The 25,688-nt window shown below is 39.4% G+C and overlaps 1 protein-coding gene across 1 annotated transcript in view; it reads right to left on the reverse strand.

Annotated features, from left to right (window-relative positions):
• LOC128655237 (astacin-like metalloendopeptidase) overlaps window positions 1–25,688 on the reverse strand; it is a 100,282-nt gene that overhangs the window by 11,159 nt on the left and 63,435 nt on the right. Inside the window, exons 13-14 of the mRNA XM_053708903.1 lie at window positions 24,182–24,306; window positions 2,765–2,984 (exon numbers count right to left, since the gene is read on the reverse strand). Coding sequence (XP_053564878.1) covers window positions 2,765–2,984; window positions 24,182–24,306 — 345 coding nt within the window. The remainder of the gene's footprint in view (window positions 1–2,764; window positions 2,985–24,181; window positions 24,307–25,688) is intronic.

Below are 25,688 nucleotides of genomic sequence, written 5' to 3' on the forward strand. Positions count from 1 at the left end.
TCCAATACACCAGCACAATAACCTGTATCCAATACACCAGCACAATAACCTGTATCCAATACACCAGCACAATAACCTGTATCCAATACACCAGCACAATAACCTGTATCCAATACACCAGCACAATAACCTGTATCCAATACACCAGCACAATAACCTGTATCCAATACACCAGCACAATAACCTATATCCAATACACCAGCACAATAACCTGTATCCAATACACCAGCACAATAACCTGTATCCAATACACCAGCACAATAACCTGTATCCAATACACCAGCACAATAACCTATATCCAATACACCAGCACAATAACCTGTATCCAATACACCAGCACAATAACCTGTATCCAATACACCAGCACAATAACCTGTATCCAATACACCAGCACAGTAACCTGTATCCAATACACCAGCACAATAACCTGTATCCAATACACCAGCACAATAACCTGTATCCAATACACCAGCACAATAACCTGTATCCAATACTTGCACCATCTCACTTTCTTCCCTGGAACCACCTTACTCTGCATATGGCCAATCGTAAACCCAACCCGTAGTGGTCTAAACTTCTACCTCCGTAAAATCTCCCATGCAAGACACTGCCCTAAAAATGGCATTGTTGTCTAATATTATGACGTGTAGTGTAAAACATGTACACATGTTTGCAAGTGAAATATTAGCTACTTAAAGGGACAGTAAAGTCAAAATTAAACTTTAGATGATTCGGACAAAGCAGACGATTTTAAACAGCTTTCCAATGTGCTTAAATTATTACATTTGCTCTGTTATCTTTGTATACTTTTTTGAAAACTAAACCTAGTTAGGCGGATAGGAGCTTAAAGTGATTGTAAATCCTAGCGTTTTATCAGTGCAATAAATAAAACGGACCTAAAAGCACCTTTATTTTGTTGCTCCTTTACAGTAAACAAAGCCCCTCCAGCCGCCCACAGCAAAACTATTTTTTTTTCATGAGATGACATTTCCACCTCTTAGCCAATATCTGTGCTAGCCATGTGGCTTAGTTAAGTGTAACAGAGCAGCAAAATAAAGGTACTTTTATTGTACATTTAGACCTTTTAATTAGAAAACAAAAGCTATATTTTATGTTTGGAGAAGTGTTGTCCCTGCAATGTGTGCTGATAGACAGATTCCAGCCTGGATACTATTGGATCATCCTGCACATGTCACATTATACACAGCATTTACTGGTGACGTCGGTAAGGGAGAACTTACAATATGATGGTGGAGGAGCTGTCAGTAAGCAGCCGTGGACATCAGAAGTCCGGTAACAGCTTTCTGTTGCAGTTTAAGCCAGGAACAGCTAAAAATGTTTGTCTTATCGGAGGAGGTCTGTGAGTACATACTGGTTAACTACATTTGCTTGTGCAGTGAGGGTGATCGCTAAGTTTGTTTAACTCTGCCTTTAAACCTGCATTACATTTATTGGACAACTGCATTTGATTTCTTCTTTGTGTTTATATATACCTTTTGTTTATTGCACAGATTAATCCTAACATTTTGAAAACGCTACAATTTACAATCACTTTAAGAGCGTGCACATGTCTATAAAAGTCTATGGCTGCAGTGTTTGTAATTGTGTATCACACTGCTTAAGACACGTGCTCGCTCCTGAGCTCATCTAGGATTACTCAAAAGAACTAAGCAAAATTGATAACAGAAGTAAGTTGGAAAGTTGTTTAAAATGTCATCCTCTATCCAATCAATTTACGTTTCATTTTGGCTTTACTATCCTTTTTAAAAGATATATACAGGCCCATTTATCAAGCTCCGTAAGGGCCGTGTTTCTGGCGAGTCTTCAGACTCGCCAGAAACACAAGTTATGAAGCAGCAGTCTAAAGACCGCTGCTCCATAACCCTGTCCGCCTGCTTTGAGAAGGCGGACAGCAATCGCCGGAAATCAACCCGATCGAGTACGATCGGGTTGATTGACACCTCCCTGCTGGCGGCCGATTGGCCGCGAGTCAGCAGGGGGCGGCGTTGCACCAGCAGCTCTTGTGAGCTGCTGGTGCAATGTTAAATGCGGAGAGCGTATTGCTCTCCGCATTTAGCGAGGTCTTGCGGACCTGATCCGCAGTGTCGGATCAGGTCCGCAAGACCTTTGATAAATTGAGGCCATAGAATAGAACTAAAAAGATGAAATTACAGTTACAACAGCAAAAATGCATTTAATAAAGAATACAAAACAGACATCGCAATTCTCCCTGAAGTCAAGGAGTCTCCCTGATTGTAATTGCGGCACCCTGATGCCAGCAAATGGAGTGCAATCTCCCTGAAACTCTAAGTAGCCTTGATCCAATGTGGCCCAAATCCGGAAAAGTGCTTCTTTAAGAAATGCCTTTAGTTGCTGGGACGTTATAGAACCCTCAAAGCACCAGTAACCAAAAAGCCCTCACTGATTTTAATAAAATAAAAACACAAATACTACCTTATTTACTGCACGTTTTCAAACTTTGTGTTCTAAAATATTTAAGCATTCAACAAGCTTACAATCACTGGAAAATATATTTGTTGTATGTGGTTGTGCATTAAAGCTACTTTTTTAATGTGACTTTAGTGGGAAGCTACTTTAATGATAAGTCTCTATCTTATTTAGGGTTTCAAGGTGTCCAATATATAACTGGAAGGGGGGGGAGGATGGCGGCGGCGCAGTAGCAGGTGAAGCTACCTCCCTGAATTGAGTTTTTGCAGGTTGGGATGTCTTCATATAAAAAAAGCTGGGTATTTGAAAAACTTACTGAATTTATATGAAGCATGAAATCCAGGATATTGATTTGAATAGTCACTGTGGAACTTTATCAGCAAAGCGTTACCAGATGATAACCTGTTGAAAGAACTCCTGCCACAGAATGTGCCGATAACTGGGGAGGACGTTGTTCTTCCATCATAGATGCGAACATAGTCGTATCTGCAGTAGCTATACATCTCCAGGTTAAAAACATCAAAAGTCAATAAAACCTGCAAGAAAGTTAGTGCAGAAAGTTAGCAAACTGAAAACCTGTAATTGTTTTCCCTATAATGTAACCCGAATACTCCTTTTTATGTGCTAGAGTCTATTAAATTATTTACAAAAGCTCATTTACCATTATTTTGTCTTTTGAAATAGCTGATTTTGCCTATTTAAAGCATCACCTTCACTTAAAGGGATACTAAATCCAATTTTATTCTTTCATGATTTAGATAGAGCAGAAATTTTAAGCAACTTTCTAATTTACTCCTTTTATCAATTTTTCTTTGTTCTTATGCTATCTTTATTTACAAAGCAGGAATGTAAAGTTTAGGAGCTGGCCCATTTTAGGTTCAGCACCCTGGATAGTGCATGCTGATTGGTGGGTACATATAGCCACCAATAAACAACAGCAACCCAGGTTCTGAACCAAAAATGGGCCGGACCCTAAGCTTTACATTCCTGCTGCAGTATTATTACTTTTATTCATTATTATTATTATTATTATTATTATTATTATTATTATCATCATTTATTTGTATAGCACCGCAAAATTCTGTAGCACTGGAATTAAGGAGGAGTGTGTAGCTGGGTTAAAGGGTTATAAACGTGCAAAAAGAAACTTTACAATTTTAGCATTAAACTTGCTTCGTTCTTTTGGTATGCTTTCTTAAAGGCTAGACATAGGTAGGCTCATATGCTAATTTCTAAGCCATTGAAGGTCGCCTCTTATCTCAGTACATTTTATTAGCATTTCACAGTTAGACAGTGCTAGTTCATGTGTGCCCTATGGATAACATTGCACTCACTCCATTTGAGTTATTTAGGAGTCAGCACTAATTGGCTGAAATGCAAGTTTGTAAAAAGCACTGCGATAAGGGGGCAGTCTGCCGAAGCTTAGATACAGGGTAATCACAGAGGTAAAAAGTGTATTAATATAACAGTGTTTTTTGTGCAAAAATGAGGTATGGGTAAAAAGGGATTATCTATCTTTTAAACAAACATTTTCATGTAGACTGTCCCTTTAAATGTGCTATAGTATTTTCTGGATTCACACAAGAGACCTCAGAAAACGGATGTGCATTACATTAGCCCTGTATTCTAGGTTACTCGTATTAGCACATTTATAAACAAAAAAGGTCTAGAGCAGTCTAGCACTGCTGGATCAGTGTCAGTGTCTGTTTGGGGGTTAATCACATAGCACTACAGTGTTGTTAGAGCTAAATCACATGCTCTAGCAGAAACATGTACACAATAACAGCCCTATAACCAACAGACACTTCTCTAGTCAATGCTATTACGCAATAAAACATTTTGGACCAGTTTGCAAGTGGCGCATTAAAAGTTACGTGCGAGTGATAGTGGGTTTATCACCGGTGTTTGCACGTGTTGGATTTTCCGCTCGTATTACAAGTTGAAAGTAAATGCAATCGCTTGAGCGCAATTGCAATTTATGTTAGAATGATTACCACATCCTCTCTGGTTAACTGTTTACTGTTTCTCAAAACAAAAGAGTGTCACAAAACACAAAATACGTGACAAAGTACGCTTACACTCATAATAACACTATCTAATAAAAATGATTCCAGAAATAGCCAGAAATAGAGTCAGGTCTGAAACTGTACAGGGCTGGGATCCGCTCAATATCAATATGGTATCAAAATATGATGAGAGTGTTGGGTCAAAATCATGTTAACCAGGTTAGCGAGAAATTCTCTAAATATTTCCAGTCACTACAAAACGAAGATATCCTGGACAGTATTAAATTGGCAGAAGAAGCTACTGAAAGAGTTAGTTGGAGAGAATCTCAGGCCAAACTAATCAATAATTTTTATTTAACCCCAGAGAGAATTAGTAGATGGTCCACAGCTCAGCAGAGTAATTGCTATAAATGTAATAAACTTAATGCAAATATAGTACACTGTCTATGGAGCTGCCCCAAAGTTCAACAATACTGGCTGAAAATTCGGTTATGGCTTAATAAATATCTAAATGACCAAATAAAACTAGAAGCATTACATATATTTTTTTTACAGCACGCAGAGAATCCTGGGGACAGATACCTTACAAACACGAATATTCTAGCCGCTCGCAATTTAATATTTAAGAAATGGAAACAAAAAGAGGTTCCAAGTCTAAACGAATTTTTGAATATTATTAAATTTCAAATGACAGCGGAAAGACAGGACCTGAAAACCTCAGATAAACAATACAATGCCTCTTGTTAATGCCTCTCAATCTCAGTTTGCCACTAAAGAGGACATCTCACACCTCTCATCCAAATCTGACATACAAGGAGTTATGAACAAAACGAGGAGCTTATTTGGTGACTTGAGAAGGGACTTCTCTGCATTAGAGACAAGAGTGTTAACAATTGAAAAAACCTCTAAGGACAACAGATCTTCTTTACAACAGCAAACAGCTGATATCCAAAATCATGCTGATAATTTGCAGTATCTTAATGACAAACTAGAGGATATTGATAATAGAGGCCGCAGGAACAACCTGCATTTCCGGGGTGTCTCAGAGGCTGTTGCCCCACAGAACAGAGGGTTATCTCCAAGCACTTTTCAGAATCATCAAAGATTCTCCTTCATCTCCGGAAATCCCAATTGAGAGAGCACATAGGGCCCTTAGGCCCAAACCGCCTAGTAAAGCTCCCCCGAGGGATATTATAGTCAGATTTCTCAGCATTAAGGACAAGGAGGAAATCCTCCAGGGAGCCAGGAAAAAGCATCTGATTACCCACGCAGGAGAGGAAATTCTGGTCTTCACAGACTTATCACCTATGACTTTGCAAAAGCGCAGAGACTTAAGTCATATCACATCCGTACTGAGAAGCAACAGGGTACTTTACAGATGGGGATTTCCAGTCTCCAATATTGCTTCTAATAATAATAAAACTGCCATTTTCAGGCCTGGCATGGACCCCAGGATCTTTTTTGAGAACTTATCGATCCAGGTTCCTACCTCCAGTAGTAACCACATGGAAGAAGAGTCATCTCTCACTCGCCCTCCCAGACACCGTCCTGATGAGGAGACAAATGGGTAAAGTACAGCCTGGCACCAGGTGATACCTAATATGTCTCCACTAGATCCTTAAGGACATTCATGTTTATTTTTTATATTCCTGGACTATTGCCTCTGAACATAATATATGCTATAACGGTATACATTGCATTGATGGAAAATTGTTATATACTGTTGTTTTTACCATTATGTTTTTCATTCACTTGGGCCTAGATTTGGAGTTTGGCGGTAGATGGGCTGTTAACGCTCCGCAGGCTTTTTTCTGGCCGCACCATAAAATTAACTCTGGTATCGAGAGTTCAAAAAAATGCTGCGTTAGGCTCCAAAAAAGGAGCGTAGAGCATTTTTACCGCAAATGCAACGCTCGATACCAGAGTTGCTTACGGACGCGGCCAGCCTCAAAAACGTGCTCGTGCACGATTCTCCCATAGGAAACAATGGGGCTGTTTGAGCTGAAAAAAAACCTAACACCTGCAAAAAAGCAGCGTTCAGCTCCTAACGCAGCCCCATTGTTTCCTATGGGGAAACACTTCCTACGTCTGCACCTAACACCCTAACATGTACCCCGAGTCTAAACACCCCTAACCTTACACTTATTAACCCCTAATCTGCCGCCCCCGCTATCGCTGACACCTGCATTATATTATTAACCCCTAATCTGCCGCTCCGTAAACCGCCGCAATTTACATTATCCCTATGTACCCCTAATCTGCTGCCCCTAACACCGCCGACCCCTATATTATATTTATTAACCCCTAATCTGCCCCCCTCAACGTCGCCGACACCTGCCTACACTTATTAACCCCTAATCTGCCGAGCGGACCGCACCGCTACTATAATAAATGTATTAACCCCTAACCCGCCTCACTAACCCTATCATAAATAGTATCAACCCCTAATCTGCCCTCCCTAACATCGCCGACACCTACCTTCAATTATTAACCCCTAATCTGACGACCGGAGCTCATCGCTACTATAATAAATGGATTAACCCCTAAAGCTAAGTCTAACCCTAACACTAACACCCCCCTAACTTAAATATAATTTAAATCTAACGAAATTAATTAACTCTTATTAAATAAATTATTCCTATTTAAAGATAAATACTTACCTGTAAAATAAATCCTAATATAGCTACAATATAAATTATAATTACATTGTAGCTATTTTAGGATTAATATTTATTTTACAGGCAACTTTGTAATTATTTTAACCAGGTACAATATCTATTAAATAGTTAAGAACTATTTAATAGTTACCTAGTTAAAATAATAACAAATTTACCTGTAAAATAAATCCTAACCTAAGCTATAATTAAACCTAACACTACCCTATCAATAAATTAATTAAATAAACTACCTACAATTACCTACAATTAACCTAACACTACACTATCAATAAATAAATTAAATACAATTGCTACAAATAACTACAATTACATAAACTAACTAAAGTACAAAAAATAAAAAAGAACTAAGTTACAAAAAATAAAAAAATATTTACCAACATTAGAAAAATATTACAACAATTTTAAACTAATTACACCTACTCTAAGCCCCCTAATAAAATAACAAAGACCCCCAAAATAAAAAATTCCCTACCCTATTCTAAATTAATAAATGTAAAAGCTCTTTTACCTTACCAGCCCTGAACAGGGCCCTTTGCGGGGCATGCCCCAAGAAAATCAGCTCTTTTGCCTGTAAAAAAAAACATACAATACCCCCCCCCAACATTACAACCCACCACCCACATACCCCTAATCTAACCCAAACCCCCCTTAAATAAACCTAACACTAAGCCCCTGAAGATCTTCCTACCTTGTCTTCACCATCCAGGTATCACCGATCCGTCCTGGCATCCGGTGCTGAAGAGGTCCAGAAGAGGCTCCAAAGTCTTCCTCCTATCCGGCAAGAAGAGGACATCCGGACCGGCAAACATCTTCTCCAAGCGGCATCTTCGATCTTCTTCCATCCGGTGCGGAGCGGGTCCATCTTGAAGCAGCCGACGCGGATCCATCCTCTTCTTCCGTTGTCTCCCGACTTAAGGTAGGAACAGCCAATAGAATGCGAGCTCAATCTGATTGGCTGATTGGATCAGCCAATCGGATTGAACTTGATTCTGATTGGCTGATTCCATCAGCCAATCAGAATATTCCTACCTTAATTCCGATTGGCTGATAGAATACTATCAGCCAATCGGAATTCGAGGGACGCCATCTTGGATGACGTCCCTTAAAGGAACCGTCATTCGTCGGGAGACAACGGAAGAAGAGGATGGATCCGCGTCGGCTGCTTCAAGATGGACCCGCTCCGCACCGGATGGAAGTAGATCGAAGATGCCGCTTGGAGAAGATGTTTGCCGGTCCGGATGTCCTCTTCTTGCCGGATAGGAGGAAGACTTTGGAGCCTCTTCTGGACCTCTTCAGCACCGGATGCCAGGACGGATCGGTGATACCTGGATGGTGAAGACAAGGTAGGAAGATCTTCAGGGGCTTAGTGTTAGGTTTATTTAAGGGGGGTTTGGGTTAGATTAGGGGTATGTGGGTGGTGGGTTGTAATGTTGGGGGGGGGGGTATTGTATGTTTTTTTTTACAGGCAAAAGAGCTGATTTTCTTGGGGCATGCCCCGCAAAGGGCCCTGTTCAGGGCTGGTAAGGTAAAAGAGCTTTTACATTTATTAATTTAGAATAGGGTAGGGAATTTTTTTATTTTGGGGGTCTTTGTTATTTTATTAGGGGGCTTAGAGTAGGTGTAATTAGTTTAAAATTGTTGTAATATTTTTCTAATGTTGGTAAATATTTTTTTATTTTTTGTAACTTAGTTCTTTTTTATTTTTTGTACTTTAGTTAGTTTATGTAATTGTAGTTATTTGTAGCAATTGTATTTAATTTATTTATTGATAGTGTAGTGTTAGGTTAATTGTAGGTAATTGTAGGTAGTTTATTTAATTAATTTATTGATAGTGTAGTGTTAGGTCTAATTGTAACTTAGGTTAGGATTTATTTTACAGGTAATTTTGTAATTATTTTAACTATTTTAGCTATTAAATAGTTCTTAACTATTTAATAGCTATTGTACCTGGTTAAAATAATTACAAAGTTACCTGTAAAATAAATATTAATCCTAAAATAGCTACAATATAATTATAATTTATAGTGTAGCTATATTAGGATGTATTTTACAGGTAAGTATTTAGCTTTAAATAGGAATAATTTATTTAATAAGAGTTAATTAATTTCGTTAGATTTAAATTATATTTAATTTAGGGGGGTGTTAGTGTTAGACTTAGCTTTAGGGGTTAATCCATTTATTATAGTAGCGATGAGCTCCGGTCGTCAGATTAGGGGTTAATAATTGAAGGTAGGTGTCGGCGATGTTAGGGAGGGCAGATTAGGGGTTAATACTATTTATGATAGGGTTAGTGAGGTGGGTTAGGGGTTAATACATTTATTATAGTAGCGCTCAGGTCCGGTCGGCAGATTAGGGGTTAATAAGTGTAGGCAGGTGTCGGCGACGTTGAGGGGGGCAGATTAGGGGTTAATAAATATAATATAGGGGTCGGCGGTGTTAGGGGCAGCAGATTAGGGGTACATAAGGATAACGTAGGTGGCGGCGCTTTGCGGTCGGCAGATTAGGGGTTAATTATTGTAAGTAGCTGGCGGCGACGTTGTGGGGGGCAGGTTAGGGGTTAATAAATATAATACAGGGGTCGGCGGGGTTAGGGGCAGCAGATTAGGGGTACATAAGTATAACGTAGTTGGCGGTCGGCAGATTAGGGGTTAAAAAAATTTAATCGAGTGGCGGCGATGTGGGGGGACCTCGGTTTAGGGGTACATAGGTAGTTTATGGGTGTTAGTGTACTTTAGGGTACAGTAGTTAAGAGCTTTATGAACCGGCGTTAGCCCAGAAAGCTCTTAACTCCTGCTATTTTCCTGCGGCTGGAGTTTTTTCGTTAGAGCTCTAACGCTCACTTCAGAAACGACTCTAAATACCAGCGTTAGAAAGATCCCATTGAAAAGATAGGATACGCAATTGACGTAAGGGGATCTGCGGTATGGAAAAGTCGCGGCTGAAAAGTGAGCGTTAGACCCTTTAATCACTGACTCCAAATACCGGCGGTAGCCTAAAACCAGCGTTAGGAGCCTCTAACGCTGGTTTTCACGGCTACCGCCGTACTCTAAATCTAGGCCTTGGAGTGTAGGGTAAAGTTTCATTATGTTTTTTCAGAAGGGTATAAAACGAGCCTATGGCGACTGATTGCTTTAGGCAACCTCTAGTTTTAGATGGCAGTTGTTATAGAAATGTGACTTATTTTGTATTATACTATCTCAAGTTATATAACTGTTCACATTATTATTAATATCTATCACAGTAGGAGTCGAGCCGTACACAAACCTTACGCAAACATCATCTTGTTGAACATTATTTAGAGCAGAGGCCTGGTGAGAGACACTGCCAGTTTTTTAAGGTTCAATATCATATGCATACTTACTTATTTATTTACATAATAAAACCTGAGATGTTGATTCGACCTCTGTTCATATTAGGCGCAATAGGACAATGTTGTTACAATTTGACTGTTTACTGTTATAAGTTGCACCAAGATGTAAATTTAAATGTGCTACAAGTATATATAAGTTTTTTCTTTTTTATAACTCACGTCAGTATAGGGGCTTTTCCCCTATCTCAGTGTTCTCTATCTGTTACTATATGCACACTACCTTGTTATAAAAAAGCGTTCCTGAGTTCCTAAGTAACTCTAAGTAACTCTTTAATTATCCTCTATAGGATTAAACAGCCTATATAGTATTTACTGCTCTTTGGCTTTCTACTTTCTTTTCTAAGTAATCTTCCTCCATACTTGAACCCTTCTCCCTTTTTTTTTTTTTTTTTTTGCCATGCAGTCCAGGTCCAGTAGATTTTGGGACCACTCAATCAATCTTACCACAATTAATGCTAAGGGTCTAAATGATCCAGGCAAACGATCCATCGATTTTAAAGAACTGAACAAATTACGGAGTCACATAATTTTCTTGCAGGAAACTCATTATAGGAAGGGAAGGGAGCCTAGATGGCACAACACTCAGTTTCCCATAGCCTATTTCGCCTCGGGACAAAGCAAAAAAGGAGGAGTAGGCATAGTATTTCATAAAACAGTTCCTTTTATATTAACACACATGGAGAGGGACCCTGAGGGGCGATACCTGATTGTAGTCGGCACTTTGTTCGGGCACCACATTACATTAGCCTCAGTGTATTCCCCTAGTCAAGGCCAGGAGTCATTTTTTAATCTCGTTGGTGACCTACTACTAGAACACTCCAGAGGTATCACATATTTAGCAGATGATTTCAATATAGTTGCTGATCCTCTAGTCGACACCTCAAGGGGGGGGGGGGTCACCTGCACACTTTGTTCTACGACACATCAAGTCAATACCACCCTAAAAAAAACTAGCTATACCCCACCTCTAGGGATTATTCGTTCTAATCTATACCACATAATAGATACTCTAGGATCGACCACATATGCACAGACTCATGTGGCTTATCCATCACACACCATAGCGCAATAGGCCATATTTCCTGGTCTGACCATGCTCCGGTCTCCTGGATATCCCCATTACCCAAACTACATGGAGACTGGACAAAACTTTATTAGATAACCATGTAATCTTCTCCGATATACAGAAAATAGTCAGGGAATATTTTGAGACCAACACTTTTCCCTCCTCTTCCAAAGCTATTATTTGGGAAGCCCATAAGACCGTAATTAGGGGGGGGCTCTAATAAAACATAAAGCATTTCTTAATAGGCAATATAGGACCAAATACCTTGACCTTCAATCTAGATTAGGCCTCTTAGAAGCTAAACACAAAGAGTTTCCTTCCTGCATAGAAACTACAACCCATTTAAAAAAAGCGAGATTGGAATTTCAAAATCACCTAACAGAATCTTATCAAAAGAAAGCCCTTTATCTAAAACAACATTACTATGAGGTAGGCAATAAGCCGGGTAGAATCTTGGCGAGAACCCTTAAAAGGAGACAGCTCTGCTCATACATACATTCTATCAAATCTGGAGATGGTCACATTCTCCGCAGCAGCGCTCAAATAGCGAGGGAGTTTCACGGTTACTATCACTCGCTGTATAATATACATGAAAATACTTCAGTGATCTCCCAGGGAAAAGTGACGCCATTACAGGAAACCTTAATTAACTCCTACCTGGAAGATATCGACCACCCCTCTCTGTGAAGGGAGGATTCTGGTGCATTGGATGCCCAGATATCTACAGAAGAACTATACGAGGCCATTAAGGGTTGCCCAGGTGGCAAGAGCCTGGGCCCTTATGGTTTTTCCTCGTCATATTATAAAAAGTTCAAGGAGATTCTAGCTGGCCCTCTCTTGGACATTTTTAACGGCCTTCGCGATAACCCTGAATTGTCCCATGTTCTAATGGAAGCTCATGTAACGGTTTTACCTGTTCTTTGATCAACTCTGATATGAAAATATTGGCGAAGATCTTAGCAAATAGACTCAACAAACACTTGCCCAATCTAATCTGTAATGACCAGGTTGGTTTTGTCCCGGGCCGCGAGGCGAGGGACAATACTATTAGAATCACTCAGCTGATCAACTATGCCAGGGTCTCCGGAAGCCCTCTAGCGCTCTTCTCCACCGACTCAGAGAAGGCATTTGACAGGGTTAGCTGGTCTTTTCTGCATTGTGTCCTAGAGAAAATGGGGTTTGGGAAGGCCTTTGTGAACTCGGTAATGGCACTATATTCAAACCCGAATGCCAAAATTAGAATCAACGGGACACTATCAGATTCATTCAAAATTAGCAACGGGACTAGGCAGGGGTGCCCCTTGTCCCCGTTGCTTTTTGCCTTGACTATAGAAGTCTTAGCTCATAAAGTGAGACTTAATTAGAACATCAAATGTGTTGTTGTAGGAGACAGGGAGCATAAGCAGGCTTTATATGCCGATGATGTTCTATATAAGTTAAAAAATGCACAGGAGTCCGTCCCAGAGCTCTTTAAGGAAATTAGGGCTTATGGTGAGGTTTCAAACTTTTCCCTCAACTTGAACAAGTCAGAACTGTTAAACGTTAACACTAGCATCAATGTAGTACAACAACAGCATAACTTTAAGATAACCCTAGCAAATAGGAAGCTAAAATATCTGGGCATTTATTTGACCCCTGACCCCTCGGATCTTTTTAAATACAATTATATCCCCTTAAAGAATGAGATTGCGGCCGACCTTTCTTCTTGGAAGAATAAGAATATCTTGGTTGGGTAGGGTGGGTACCATCAAAATTAATGTTTTGCCTAGAATATTGTATCTGCTTCAAACTTTACCCATCGCACTCCCCAAAGGTTATATTACTCAGTTGCAGAATCTAATTGAACAATTCGTATGGGCCAATGCCAAACCTAGGATACCTAAAGGCACCATGTATTTACCAAGAGACAGAGGGGGATTGGGACTACCAGATATTTCCTCTTATAAGCGGGCGATAGGCTTACAAAGGATAGCAGAATGGGCACAAAATTCAATAACCAAAGCATGGATCGATCTAGACAGACAGATCCTCAAAATAAACAATATGGGTACCCTCGCTTGGCTTCTGCCTTCACAGCGCCTTCTCGTAGTTTCTAGTTATCATTTAATAGAAGAAACACTCAATATATGGGACGTGACTGTAGCCACTTCCACGCATATCTCCTCTAGGTATTCTCCCCTGACGCCTATTCTAGAAAGCCCTGAGATTCCATATCAAAATAGAGGCATATATAAACTTGCTCAATATAAAATTAAGGAGGGATCTGTTTTTGGAGTAGTTGCAAATGGGAGGGTGGTACCGCAGGCAGAACTTGAAAACTCACAACCCACGATTTTTTAATCCTGGTTACACTACCACCAGTTGCTTCACTTTATCACAAGCCATAAAAAAGACAGGACATGGGTAGAACACTTACGAACTTTGAGAAAATCTGTGTAGCAGACAATGTGCCTAGACACATGATCTCCCTTTTATATAAATTGATAATCCTCCAAGGCACTGATTCACTACCAACATATACAAAGCGATGGATTAATGAGTTGGGACTAGATTCTGAAACAGAGCCCTGGTTGAGGGCTCTTAGATTAATTAAGAAATCCTCGGTTTCATCTACTATTCAAGAAACACATATTAAATTTATTAGTAGATGGTACCTAACTCCCTTAAGACTTCACAAGATTTTCCCATCCCTGAGCCCTCTATGTTGGAGAGGCTGCGGAGAGAGTGGATCAATTTTACATATTTGGTGGCACTGCCCCTGTCTGTCGTCCTTTTGGACAGGTTTTTTGAAAATGGGGGAATCCTTAAATCTTGATATTCCAAATACACCTAATATTTTGTTATTTCTCTCCCTACCTGAAACACAGAGCATAGCCCATCTCTCTCTTTTACTAATAATGATCACCAGTGCAAAAAAATTAATTCCAAAGAAGTGGAAATCTCAGAGCCCCCCTACTGTGGAGGAATGGACCGCTCAGGTGATGGATACTTTGCTGATGGAAAGGTATCACTACCTGAAAAATCATAATCTTGGTTGTATGAGTTGGTGTTGGCGATATGGCATTGCACAGTTTAGGTTTTACCTTAGGTCTATTGACACTTGGACTGTTGTTTCTTTTTTTTTTTTTTTCCCCCTCCTTCTTTTTTCCAACTTCCTTTTTCTTAACTCTGACCCTCTCTTTCCCGTCACCTCTTATACTTCTTGAACCATATTAAGATGATAGAACATAAATTTGAAAAATTATTTATATCTAGGATAGCTCATCCCGAGGGTACGCCCGGTGGATTGGGCAAGGTATTTGATGAAGTGAATATATTTGGTACCTCTTTGCTTTTCTGTATCACATCTGTTAAGAATATTTTGTTTGCTACATTATTGTACAGGATCACAGCTATGTAGTTTCTGTTTTTGATCACTTCAATAAAGCTTTTTGGAAAAAAAACAAAAACAAAAAACGAACTGCCCGCATCAAGTATTAAAAAAAAACGAAGCTCCCACACAAAGTATTAACACATACACCGCAAACCCCCACATCGCAAAATAATAAAGTAATTTACCCCTTAATCCCTTAACCGTCAACCACCCACATCGCAATAAACCTAATTTACCTATTAACCCCTAAAACGCAAAACCCCCACACCACAATATTCATAATTAACCTATTAACCCCTAAACCGCAAAACCCACACAACGCAATAAACCTAATTACCCTATTAACCCCTAAACTGCAAAAAAACACATCACAATAAACCTAATAACCCCTAAACCGCAAAACCCCCACATCGTAATAAACCTAATTACCCTATTAAACCCTAAACCACAAAACCCCCACATCGCAATAAACCTAATTACCCTATTAACCCTTAAATCGCAAAACCCCCACATTGCAATAAACCTATTTACCCTATTAACCCCTAAACCTCAAAACCCCCACATCGCAATAAACCTAATTTCCCTTTTAACCCCTAAACCGCAAAAAACCCACATTGCAATAAACCTAATTAACCTATTAACCCCTTAAACCGCCAAAATGCAAATAACTAATTAAATTACTAAGCCCCCTAACCTAACACCTCCTAAATTAACACAAATTAAATAAACTAAAAAATACTAAAGTTACAAAAAAAAAAGCTAAGATTACATAAAATAAAAAAGGCTAACATTACATAAAATAAAAAAACTAAATTACCAAGTTTACAAAATTAAACCTAATCCCTATGAAAATAAAAAGACCACCAAAATAAAAACACCCCCTAATCTAAGAATAAACTGCCAGTAGCCCTTAAAAGGGCTTTTTGCAGGGCATTGCCCCAAGATAAACAGCTCTTTCACAGAAAAAAGTCTAAGAACCCCTAACAGTAAACCCCCCACCCACCAAACCCCCCAAAATAAAAGAACCTATCACTAAAAAATCTAAACTACCCATTGCCCTGAAAAGGGCATTGCCCTTAAAAGGGCATTTAGCTCTTTTACTGCCCATCCCTAATCTAAATAAAACAACCCCCCCAAAAAAACCTTGAAAAAACCTAAATCTAACCCCCAGGTTGCTATTCACCGTTCCTTAAGTCCGTCGTAGAAGGTCCTGTTCCAGACGGTGAAGTCTTCTTCCAAGCGGCGACCTCTTCTTTCATTTTTCCAGGAACATTCGGCATGGAGTGGAGCTGAGGACCGATGACCGCGGACCCATGGCAATGGAGGATCCTCTTTGTACGATCACCACTGTACACTGAATATTGAATTCAAGGTACACGATTAAAAATGGCATCCCTTGAATTCCTATTGGCTGATTTGATTCTTCAAATTCAAATCAGCCAATAGAATGAGAGCTACTCAAAACCTATTGGCTGTTCAAATCCGCCAGTAGGATGAGAGCTATTAAAATTCTAGCGCTTACCAAATCCTGCCGTTCACACCTATCAACATTTCCAGAATTCGTCCCTTCCTTGCTCAAAAAAACACAAAAATACTTATTCATTCCCTCATTTTGTCACACATTGATTACTGCAACCTACTCCTAAATGACCTTCCAAAACACCACCTCTCCTCCCTCCAATCTATTATGAATGCTTCAGCTAGACTCATCCACCTAAGTCACCGATCTACACTGGCTCCCCATACACTCCAGAATACAGTTTAAAGTATTATCCCTAACTTACAAAGCACTAAACAGTCTAACTCCCAACCATATTTCCTCTCTTATCCTGAAATATTCCCCATCCCATCCTCTTCGATCAACCTCTGACCTACGTCTCTCCACTCCTGTTATCTCTACATCCCACTTCCGCCTCCAAGACTTCGCACGTGCTGCTCCTGTCCTCTGGAACTCTCTACCACACTCCTTAAGACTGTCTCCAACCTTGTAAAGCTTCAGACGCTCTTTGAAAACCCACCTATTCAGAGAGGCGTACCATATCTCCTCCATCTCTCATCCGAACCAAACTAATACACGAACTGCCTGACTCACTACTGCGACTACAGCTGATGTAACAAGCTACCCCAACCTTATGTCTCTGCACCCTAAACCTGTAGACTGTGAGCTCTCCAGAGCAGGGCTCTCTTCCTCCTTTACCAGATTTGTTTAGTTTTATTTTTTGTATTTTTATCAAAATGTTGTCATTTTGTATACCCCTATCATTGTACCCAGCGTTACGGAATTTTGCGGTGCTATACAAATAAATGATAATAATAATAATAATGTTCATTTAAAATGAAGCCAGCATGTGCAAATATTTCTGTACCTTCTAAAAAGAGCAATTACTGTTGACCATATTTGTTGATTTTATACACATATTAATGGTTTTCTGATCATTGCACATTCATTTTTGCAAACAAGCATTACATTTTCCTAATCTAGCATTCAAATATTGTTTTTTGGTTTCAAAAACAATAAGTGGAAAAGACACCACCGATTGCAAAAAGAATACACAAATAGCACTCTCAGAATTCCAGAGAGAAGTAATAGTGATCTGTGAGAAGTGTTTGGTGCAACTTTTGTTCACAAGCACAAATTAAAACATAACTTTATGAATTATCTTTTAAAACCAGGGAAAATATTAAAAGCAATTATCTGGAACTGATAGACCATATTTGAGAATATTCTTAATTGCCAAGTGGAAATATATTGCTGTCGCTGGAGTTATGTTCACTGCAGTCACATAACTGATCAGTGTATACTATATATAGTATCTCTCACTTGCAGTAATACTTACGATTTGTGTATAGATTAGCCTAAAGATTAGAATGACAAGCTGTACTGTTGTAGAAAGACTGCTAGGTACAGCAGCTAACTGCTTGTTTTAGTTAGGATCAAATTCATTCCAGTGTCTATTCAAAAACCTGAGTAGGATGATAGTGCAGACAATGGATAAAACGCTATGGGTGTCAGTAGTAGGGCGTACACAGTAATTATAGCTAACATAGATATATGTTATCAGCTTGTAGATAAATCAGTAGCCCTGGAATTGTATCGTGGACAAACAGCTGAATGGTGTGCTGATCGTGATTATCACATAAACAAGAGAGAGGCGCCACAGCACATAAAACAGTATCGTACGTCCAGGTAAATGTATCCCCTACGTTAACAGGTCACCCCGTAAAGCCAAATACTCACAAACAGAGTGGCACCAGAGTCGTGCCTCAATGCGCGAGTCGGGACTGTTCAGAGTCACCCGACAGACACACCCCAGCCAGTAGACGTCACTCTGTATCCACCAGTCAGACTTCGGTAATCGGCAAGCCTCCACAGGTTCCGTGTGGCTACAATCAGTGGAGCTACCACTGCAGGTAACGTGGGATGGGAGTAGGGCGTGAATAATCACTCGTGGGAAATACGATAAGGTGATGGTTTAAAAGCACACAGGACAGAGCAGGTACAAAAAAAGTCTGTATTTATTTGTTTAAAAGAAAACAACAGCAACGCGTTTCCCGGCTAGATATGCCGCTTCATCAGGCTGTTCTAAACTAAGCTCTTGCTGCCAATAAATATCTTACCTACACCTGTTGGTGGGCGTTCTAACTGGCTGTACCTGTCTTCCTGTTCTAAATTTAATCACTTCATCACCAGAAGTATATACATTCATGCGAATACTACAATCAGAACAAAATATTATAACAGACAAAAATAGAATTAAAATTCTTACATCGCTGACTCTATATATATGGGAAGTTTTTAAATTTGTACTTAATTATGTTCCTATGTGGAAACAATTTTTATATATAATTTGCTTTTATATATATTTTTTGTATTTTTAATTTTATTATTTTACCAAATATTACGTCTTGTAAATAGGCTTGCCGATTACCGACGTCTGACTGGTGGATACCGAGTGACGTCTACTGGCTGGGGTGTGTCTGTCGGGCGACTCTGAACAGTCCCGACTCGCGCTTTGAGGCACGACTCTGGTGCCACTCTGTTTGTGAGTATTTGGTTTTATGGGGTGACCTGTTAACGTAGGGGATACATTTACCTGGACGTACAATACTGTTTTATGTGCTGTGGCGCCTCTCTCTTCTTCTATCCTATACAGCTCGAGATCCATCAGGATTTTCTTTGGGAGTGCGGACATTTTTTAGAAGTCTCATCTAACTACAATCGATCGGACAGCATCAGCGCACCCTCTGAGGACTCTCTTATCCTCTTAACATTGGTCACATAAACAAAGAAACCGCATAAGGTGATCCTCCCACCGAGCTAGAATATGGCTATGTTGTAACAGCTGATGCGTTTACTATGTAGCAAAAATCTACACATCGAATGTAGCTATACCTTGTAGAATAAAGTATCAATTTCTGTCCAATACACAGCACCTCATTGGTAAACTATCATTATATATATGTATATAGCAGTTCACATAGGAATTCCTTTTGGTAGTGCCATTAATTTCATAAATATTGTTTTTTATTAGACTTCACCATAAGACTGCTGGAATCGATATTTAAATGTAAAATTGAAACTATCAATTAAGGGCTAGATCAAAAGTGGATCACGATAATTAACCAGCCATTACAAGTGGCTGGTTATTGCTACCACGAGATCGCAGTAGCAATTGGTACTCAGAAAATTAACCAGTGATCAGGTTCATTTTCTCTTAAGTGCCCCAAATGTCCTTAATAAAAAAAAAAAACTGCACAAGGCAGTTTTGGGACTTTAGAGTTGATAGGAGTGGGGTGTGGTGCCATAGACCACAATGTAAATATATATGTATATGCTTATATACATATATAGTTATTAGCATATACTGTATATATATATATATATATATATATATATATATATATATATATTCATATACATATATATTTAAAAATGCTGCGCTACTTACCCCTCTGAGTCCATCAGAACGAGGCTCCCATAGGAGCCTATGGAAGTGTGCACTCGTGAGCGCGATGCTTACTTGTAATACCAGCACACATTATTGTGATACTGATGAAGCACATGTACGCATGCGCGAAACGCTTCAGATAGGAGCTTACCTTTTGTTCATTGAAGCCTGTATCCCAATAAATCTGTGGATACACTAAGAGACCCAGCGTTCTTTCTTTCCTCATCTCATGCACATTATTCTGAGCTGGTATTGCAAAGTGGAGCGCTACTATCGCTTGCACACATCTAGCCATAAACATTAACATTTAAATTTGTTCTATAAACATTTGAATATCAAGAAGAGCATTGGTTTTATTATTTGAACACTAAAATACAGCATTTTGCCCATCCCTGGTCATTACTGATAATATTTTAAAGAGCCTGTAGTGAAATGAAAATGATATAGTATTGAGTAATGTGCAGTTTAGTTACTCTTTCTGAAAATGAGTGATGCTCAAGTAGCCATTTCATCTCCATGGATGATTAATATAAATGTATTTTGTGTTGTAATAGATAAAAAAAAGTTACCTTTTTTACTTTTTCTCAGGGAGCAGTAATAAGCCACATACAGTCAACAGATTGTAGGTATAGATTAGGGTATCTTGGTGATGTTAGTCAGCGATGTAAGAATTTTAATTCTATTTTTGTCTGTTATAATATTTTGTTCTGACTGTAGTATTCGCATGAATGTATATACTTCTGGTGATAAAGTGATTAAATTTAGAACAGGAAGACAGGTAGAGCCAGTTAGAACGCCCACCAACAGGTGTAGGTAAGGTATTTATTGGCAGCAAGAGCTTAGTTTAGAACAGCCTGATGAAGCGGCATATCTAGCCGGGAAACGCGTTGCTGTTGTTTTCTTTTAAATAAATAAATACAGACTTTTTTTGTACCTGCTCTGTCCTGTGTGCTTTTAAACCATCACCTTATCGTATTTCCAACGAGTGATTATTCACGCCCTACTCCCATCCCATGTTACCTGCAGTGGTAGCTGAACTGATCGTAGCCACACGGAACCTGTGGAGGCTTGCCGATTACCGACGTTTGACTGGTGAATACAGAGTGAGGTCTACTGGCTGGGGTGTGTCTGTCGGGCGACTATGAACAGCCCCGACTCGCACTTTGAGGCACGACTCTGGTGCCACTCTGTTTGTGAGTATTTGGCTTTACGGGGTGACCTGTTAACGTAGGGGATACATTTACCTGGACGTACGATACTGTTTTATGTGCTGTGGCGCCTCTCTCTTCTTCTATCCTATACAGCTCGAGATCCATCAGGATTTTCTTTGGGAGTGCAGCATTTTTTTAGAAGTCTCATCTAACTACAATCGATCGGACAGCATCAGCGCACCCTCTGAGGGCTCTCTTATCCTCTTAACATTGGTCACATAAACAAAGAAACCGCTTAAGGTGATCCTCCCACCGACCTAGAATATGGCTATGTTGTAACAGCTGATGCGTTTACTATGTAGAAAAAATCTACACATCGAATATAGCTATACCTTGTAGAATAAAGTATCAATTTCTGTCCAATACACAGCACCTCATTGGTAAACTATCATTATATACAGGGAGTGCAGAATTATTAGGCAAATGAGTATTTTGACCACATCATCCTCTTTATGCATGTTGTCTTACTCCAAGCTGTATAGGCTCGAAAGCCTACTACCAATTAAGCATATTAGGTGATGTGCATCTCTGTAATGAGAAGGGGTGTGGTCTAATGACATCAACACCCTATATCAGGTGTGCATAATTATTAGGCAACTTCCTTTCCTTTGGCAAAATGGGTCAAAAGAAGGACTTGGCAGGCTCAGAAAAGTCAAAAATAGTGAGATATCTTGCAGAGGGATGCAGCACTCTTAAAATTGCAAAGCTTCTGAAGCGTGATCATCGAACAATCAAGCGTTTCATTCAAAATAGTCAACAGGGTCGCAAGAAGCGTGTGGAAAAACCAAGGCGCAAAATAACTGCCCATGAACTGAGAAAAGTCAAGCGTGCAGCTGCCAAGATGCCACTTGCCACCAGTTTGGCCATATTTCAGAGCTGCAACATCACTGGAGTGCCCAAAAGCACAAGGTGTGCAATACTCAGAGACATGGCCAAGGTAAGAAAGGCTGAAAGACGACCACCACTGAACAAGACACACAAGCTGAAACGTCAAGACTGGGCCAAGAAATATCTCAAGACTGATTTTTCTAAGGTTTTATGGACTGATGAAATGAGAGTGAGTCTTGATGGGCCAGATGGATGGGCCCGTGGCTGGATTGGTAAAGGGCAGAGAGCTCCAGTCCGACTCAGACGTCAGCAAGGTGGAGGTGGAGTACTGGTTTGGGCTGGTATCATCAAAGATGAGCTTGTGGGGCCTTTTCGGGTTGAGGATGGAGTCAAGCTCAACTCCCAGTCCTACTGCCAGTTTCTGGAAGACACCTTCTTCAAGCAGTGGTACAGGAAGAAGTCTGCATCCTTCAAGAAAAACATGATTTTCATGCAGGACAATGCTCCATCACACGGTCCAAGTACTCCACAGTGTGGCTGGCAAGAAAGGGTATAAAAGAAGAAAATCTAATGACATGGCCTCCTTGTTCACCTGATCTGAACCCCATTGAGAACCTGTGGTCCATCATCAAATGTGAGATTTACAAGGAGGGAAAACAGTACACCTCTCTGAACAGTGTCTGGGAGGCTGTGGTTGCTGCTGCACGCAATGTTGATGGTGAACAGATCAAAACACTGACAGAATCCATGGATGGCAGGCTTTTGAGTGTCCTTGCAAAGAAAGGTGTCTATATTGGTCACTGATTTGTTTTTGTTTTGTTTTTGAATGTCAGAAATGTATATTTGTGAATGTTGAGATGTTATATTGGTTTCACTGGTAAAAAGAAATAATTGAAATGGGTATATATTTGTTTTTTTGTTAAGTTGCCTAATAATTATGCACAGTAATAGTCACCTGCACACACAGATATCCCCCTAAAATAGCTATAACTAAAAACAAACTAAAAACTACTTCCAAAACTATTCAGCTTTGATATTAATGAGTTTTTTGGGTTCATTGAGAACATGGTTGTTGTTCAATAATAAAAGGAATCCTCAAAAATACAACTTGCCTAATAATTCTGCACTCCCTGTATATGTATATAGCAGTTCACATAGGAATTCCTTTTGGTAGTGCCATTAATTTCATAAATATTGTTTTTTATTAGACTTCAACGTAAGACTGCTGGAATCGATATTTAAATGTAAAATTGAAACTATCAATTAAGGGCTAGATCAAAAGTGGATCACGATAATTAACCAGCCATTACAAGTGGCTGGTTATTGCTACCACGAGATCGCAGTAGCAATTGGTACTCAGAAAATTAACCAATGATCTGGTTCATTTTCTCTTAAGTGCCCCAAATGTCCTTAATAAAAAAAAACTGCACAAGGCAGTTTTGGGACTTTAGAGTTGGAGGAGTGGGGTGTGGTACCATAGACCACAATGTAAATATATATGTATATACACATATTAGCATATACTGTATATACACATATTAGCATATACTGTATATACACAAATTAGCATATATTGAATTTATATATATATATATGTATATATATATATATATATATATATATATATATATATATATATATATATATATATATATTTTCATATACATATATATTTAAAAATGCTGCGCTACTTACCCCTCTGACTGCATCAGAACGAGGCTCCCATAGGAGCCTATGGAAGTGTGCACTTGTGAGCGCGATGCTTACTTGTAATACCGGCACACATTGTTGTGATACTGATGAAGCACGTACGCATGCACGAAACGCTTCAGATAGGAGCTTACCCTTTGTTGATTGAAGCCTGTATCCCAATAAATCTGTGGATACACTAAGAGACCCAGCGTTCTTTCTTTCCTCATCTCATGCACATTATTCTGAGCTGGTATTACAAAGTGGAGCGCTACTATCGCTTGCACGCATCTAGCCATAAACATTATCATTTAAATATGTTCTATAAACATTTGAATATCAAGAAGAGCATTGGTTTTATTATTTGAACACTAAAATACAGCATTTTGCCCATCCCTGTTCATTACTGATAATATTTTAAAGAGCCTGTAGTGAAATGAAAATCATATAGTATTGAGTAATGTGCAGTTTAGTTACTCTTTCTGACAATGAGAAGCCTTTTCATCTCCATGGATGATTAATATAAATGTATTTTGTGTTGTAATAGATAAAAAAAAAGTTACCTTTTTTACTTTTTCTGAGGGAGCAGTAATAAGCCACATACAGTCAACAGATTGTGGGTATAGATTAGGGTATCCTGGTGATGTTATAATCCCAGATGAGGTATTAAAAAAACCACCACAGTGAACTGGAAGTAATAAAGATAACAATGTATAAGTGCAGAAGGGTGCATATATTTCTCATATATATATATAAACACACACACACACACACACATATATATATATATATATATATATATATATATATATATATATATATATATATATATATAAACACACACACATAAATATATATACACACACATATATATATCTAGCGTGTGCACTGTATCTAGCATGTTACACTGGTAGTGTGTGCACTGTATCTAGCATGTTACAAAGGTAGTGTGTGCACTGTATCTAGCATGTTACACTGGTAGTGTGTGCACTGTATCTAGCATGTTACACTGGTAGTGTGTGCACTGTATCTAGCATGTTACACTGGTAGTGTGTGCACTGTATCTAGCATGTTACACTGGTAGTGTGTGCACTGTATCTAGCATGTTGCACTGGTAGTGTGTGCACTGTATCTAGCATGTTGCACTGGTAGTGTGTGCACTGTATCTAGCATGTTGCACTGGTAGTGTGTGCACTGTATCTAGCATATTGCACCGTTAGTGTTTGCACTGTATCTAGCATGTTACACTGGTAGCGTGTGCACTGTATCAAGCATGTTACACTGGTACCGTGTGCACTGTATCTAGCATGTTACAATGGTAGCATGTGCACTGTATCTAGCATGTTACACTGGTAGTGTGTGCACTGTATCTAGCATGTTACACTGGTAGTGTGTGCACTGTATCTAGCATGTTACAATGGTAGCGTGTGCACTGTATCTAGCATGTTACACTGGTAGTGTGTGCACTGTATCTAGCTTGTTACACTGGTAGTGTGTGCACTGTATCTAGCATGTGGAACGGGTAGCGTGTGCACTGTATCTAGCATATTACACTGGTAGTGTGTGCACTGTATCTAGCTTGTTACACTGGTAGCGTGTGCACTGTATCTAGCATGTTACACTGGTAGCGTGTGCACTGTATCTAGCATGTTACACTGGTAGTGTGTGCACTGTATCTAGCATGTTACACTGGTAGTGTGTGCACTGTATCTAGCATGTTACACTGGTAGTGTGTGCACTGTATCTAGCATGTTACACTGGTAGCATGTAAACTGTATCTAGCTTGTTGCACTGGTAGAGTGTGCATTGTATCTAACATATTACACTGGTAGTGTGTGCACTGTATCTAGCATGTTACACTGGTAGTGTGTGCACTGTATACAGTATGTTACACTGGTAGTGTGTGCACTGTATCTAGCATGTTACACTGGTAGCGTGTGCACTGTATCTAGCATGTTACACTGGTAGTGTGTGCACTGTATCTAGCATATTGCACTGGTAGCATGCACACTATATATAGCATGTTACACTTGTAGTGTGTGCACTGTATCTAGCATGTTGCACTGGTAG

The sequence above is a fragment of the Bombina bombina genome, chromosome 4, assembly GCF_027579735.1.
Source record: "Bombina bombina isolate aBomBom1 chromosome 4, aBomBom1.pri, whole genome shotgun sequence".
NCBI lineage: Eukaryota > Metazoa > Chordata > Amphibia > Anura > Bombinatoridae > Bombina > Bombina bombina.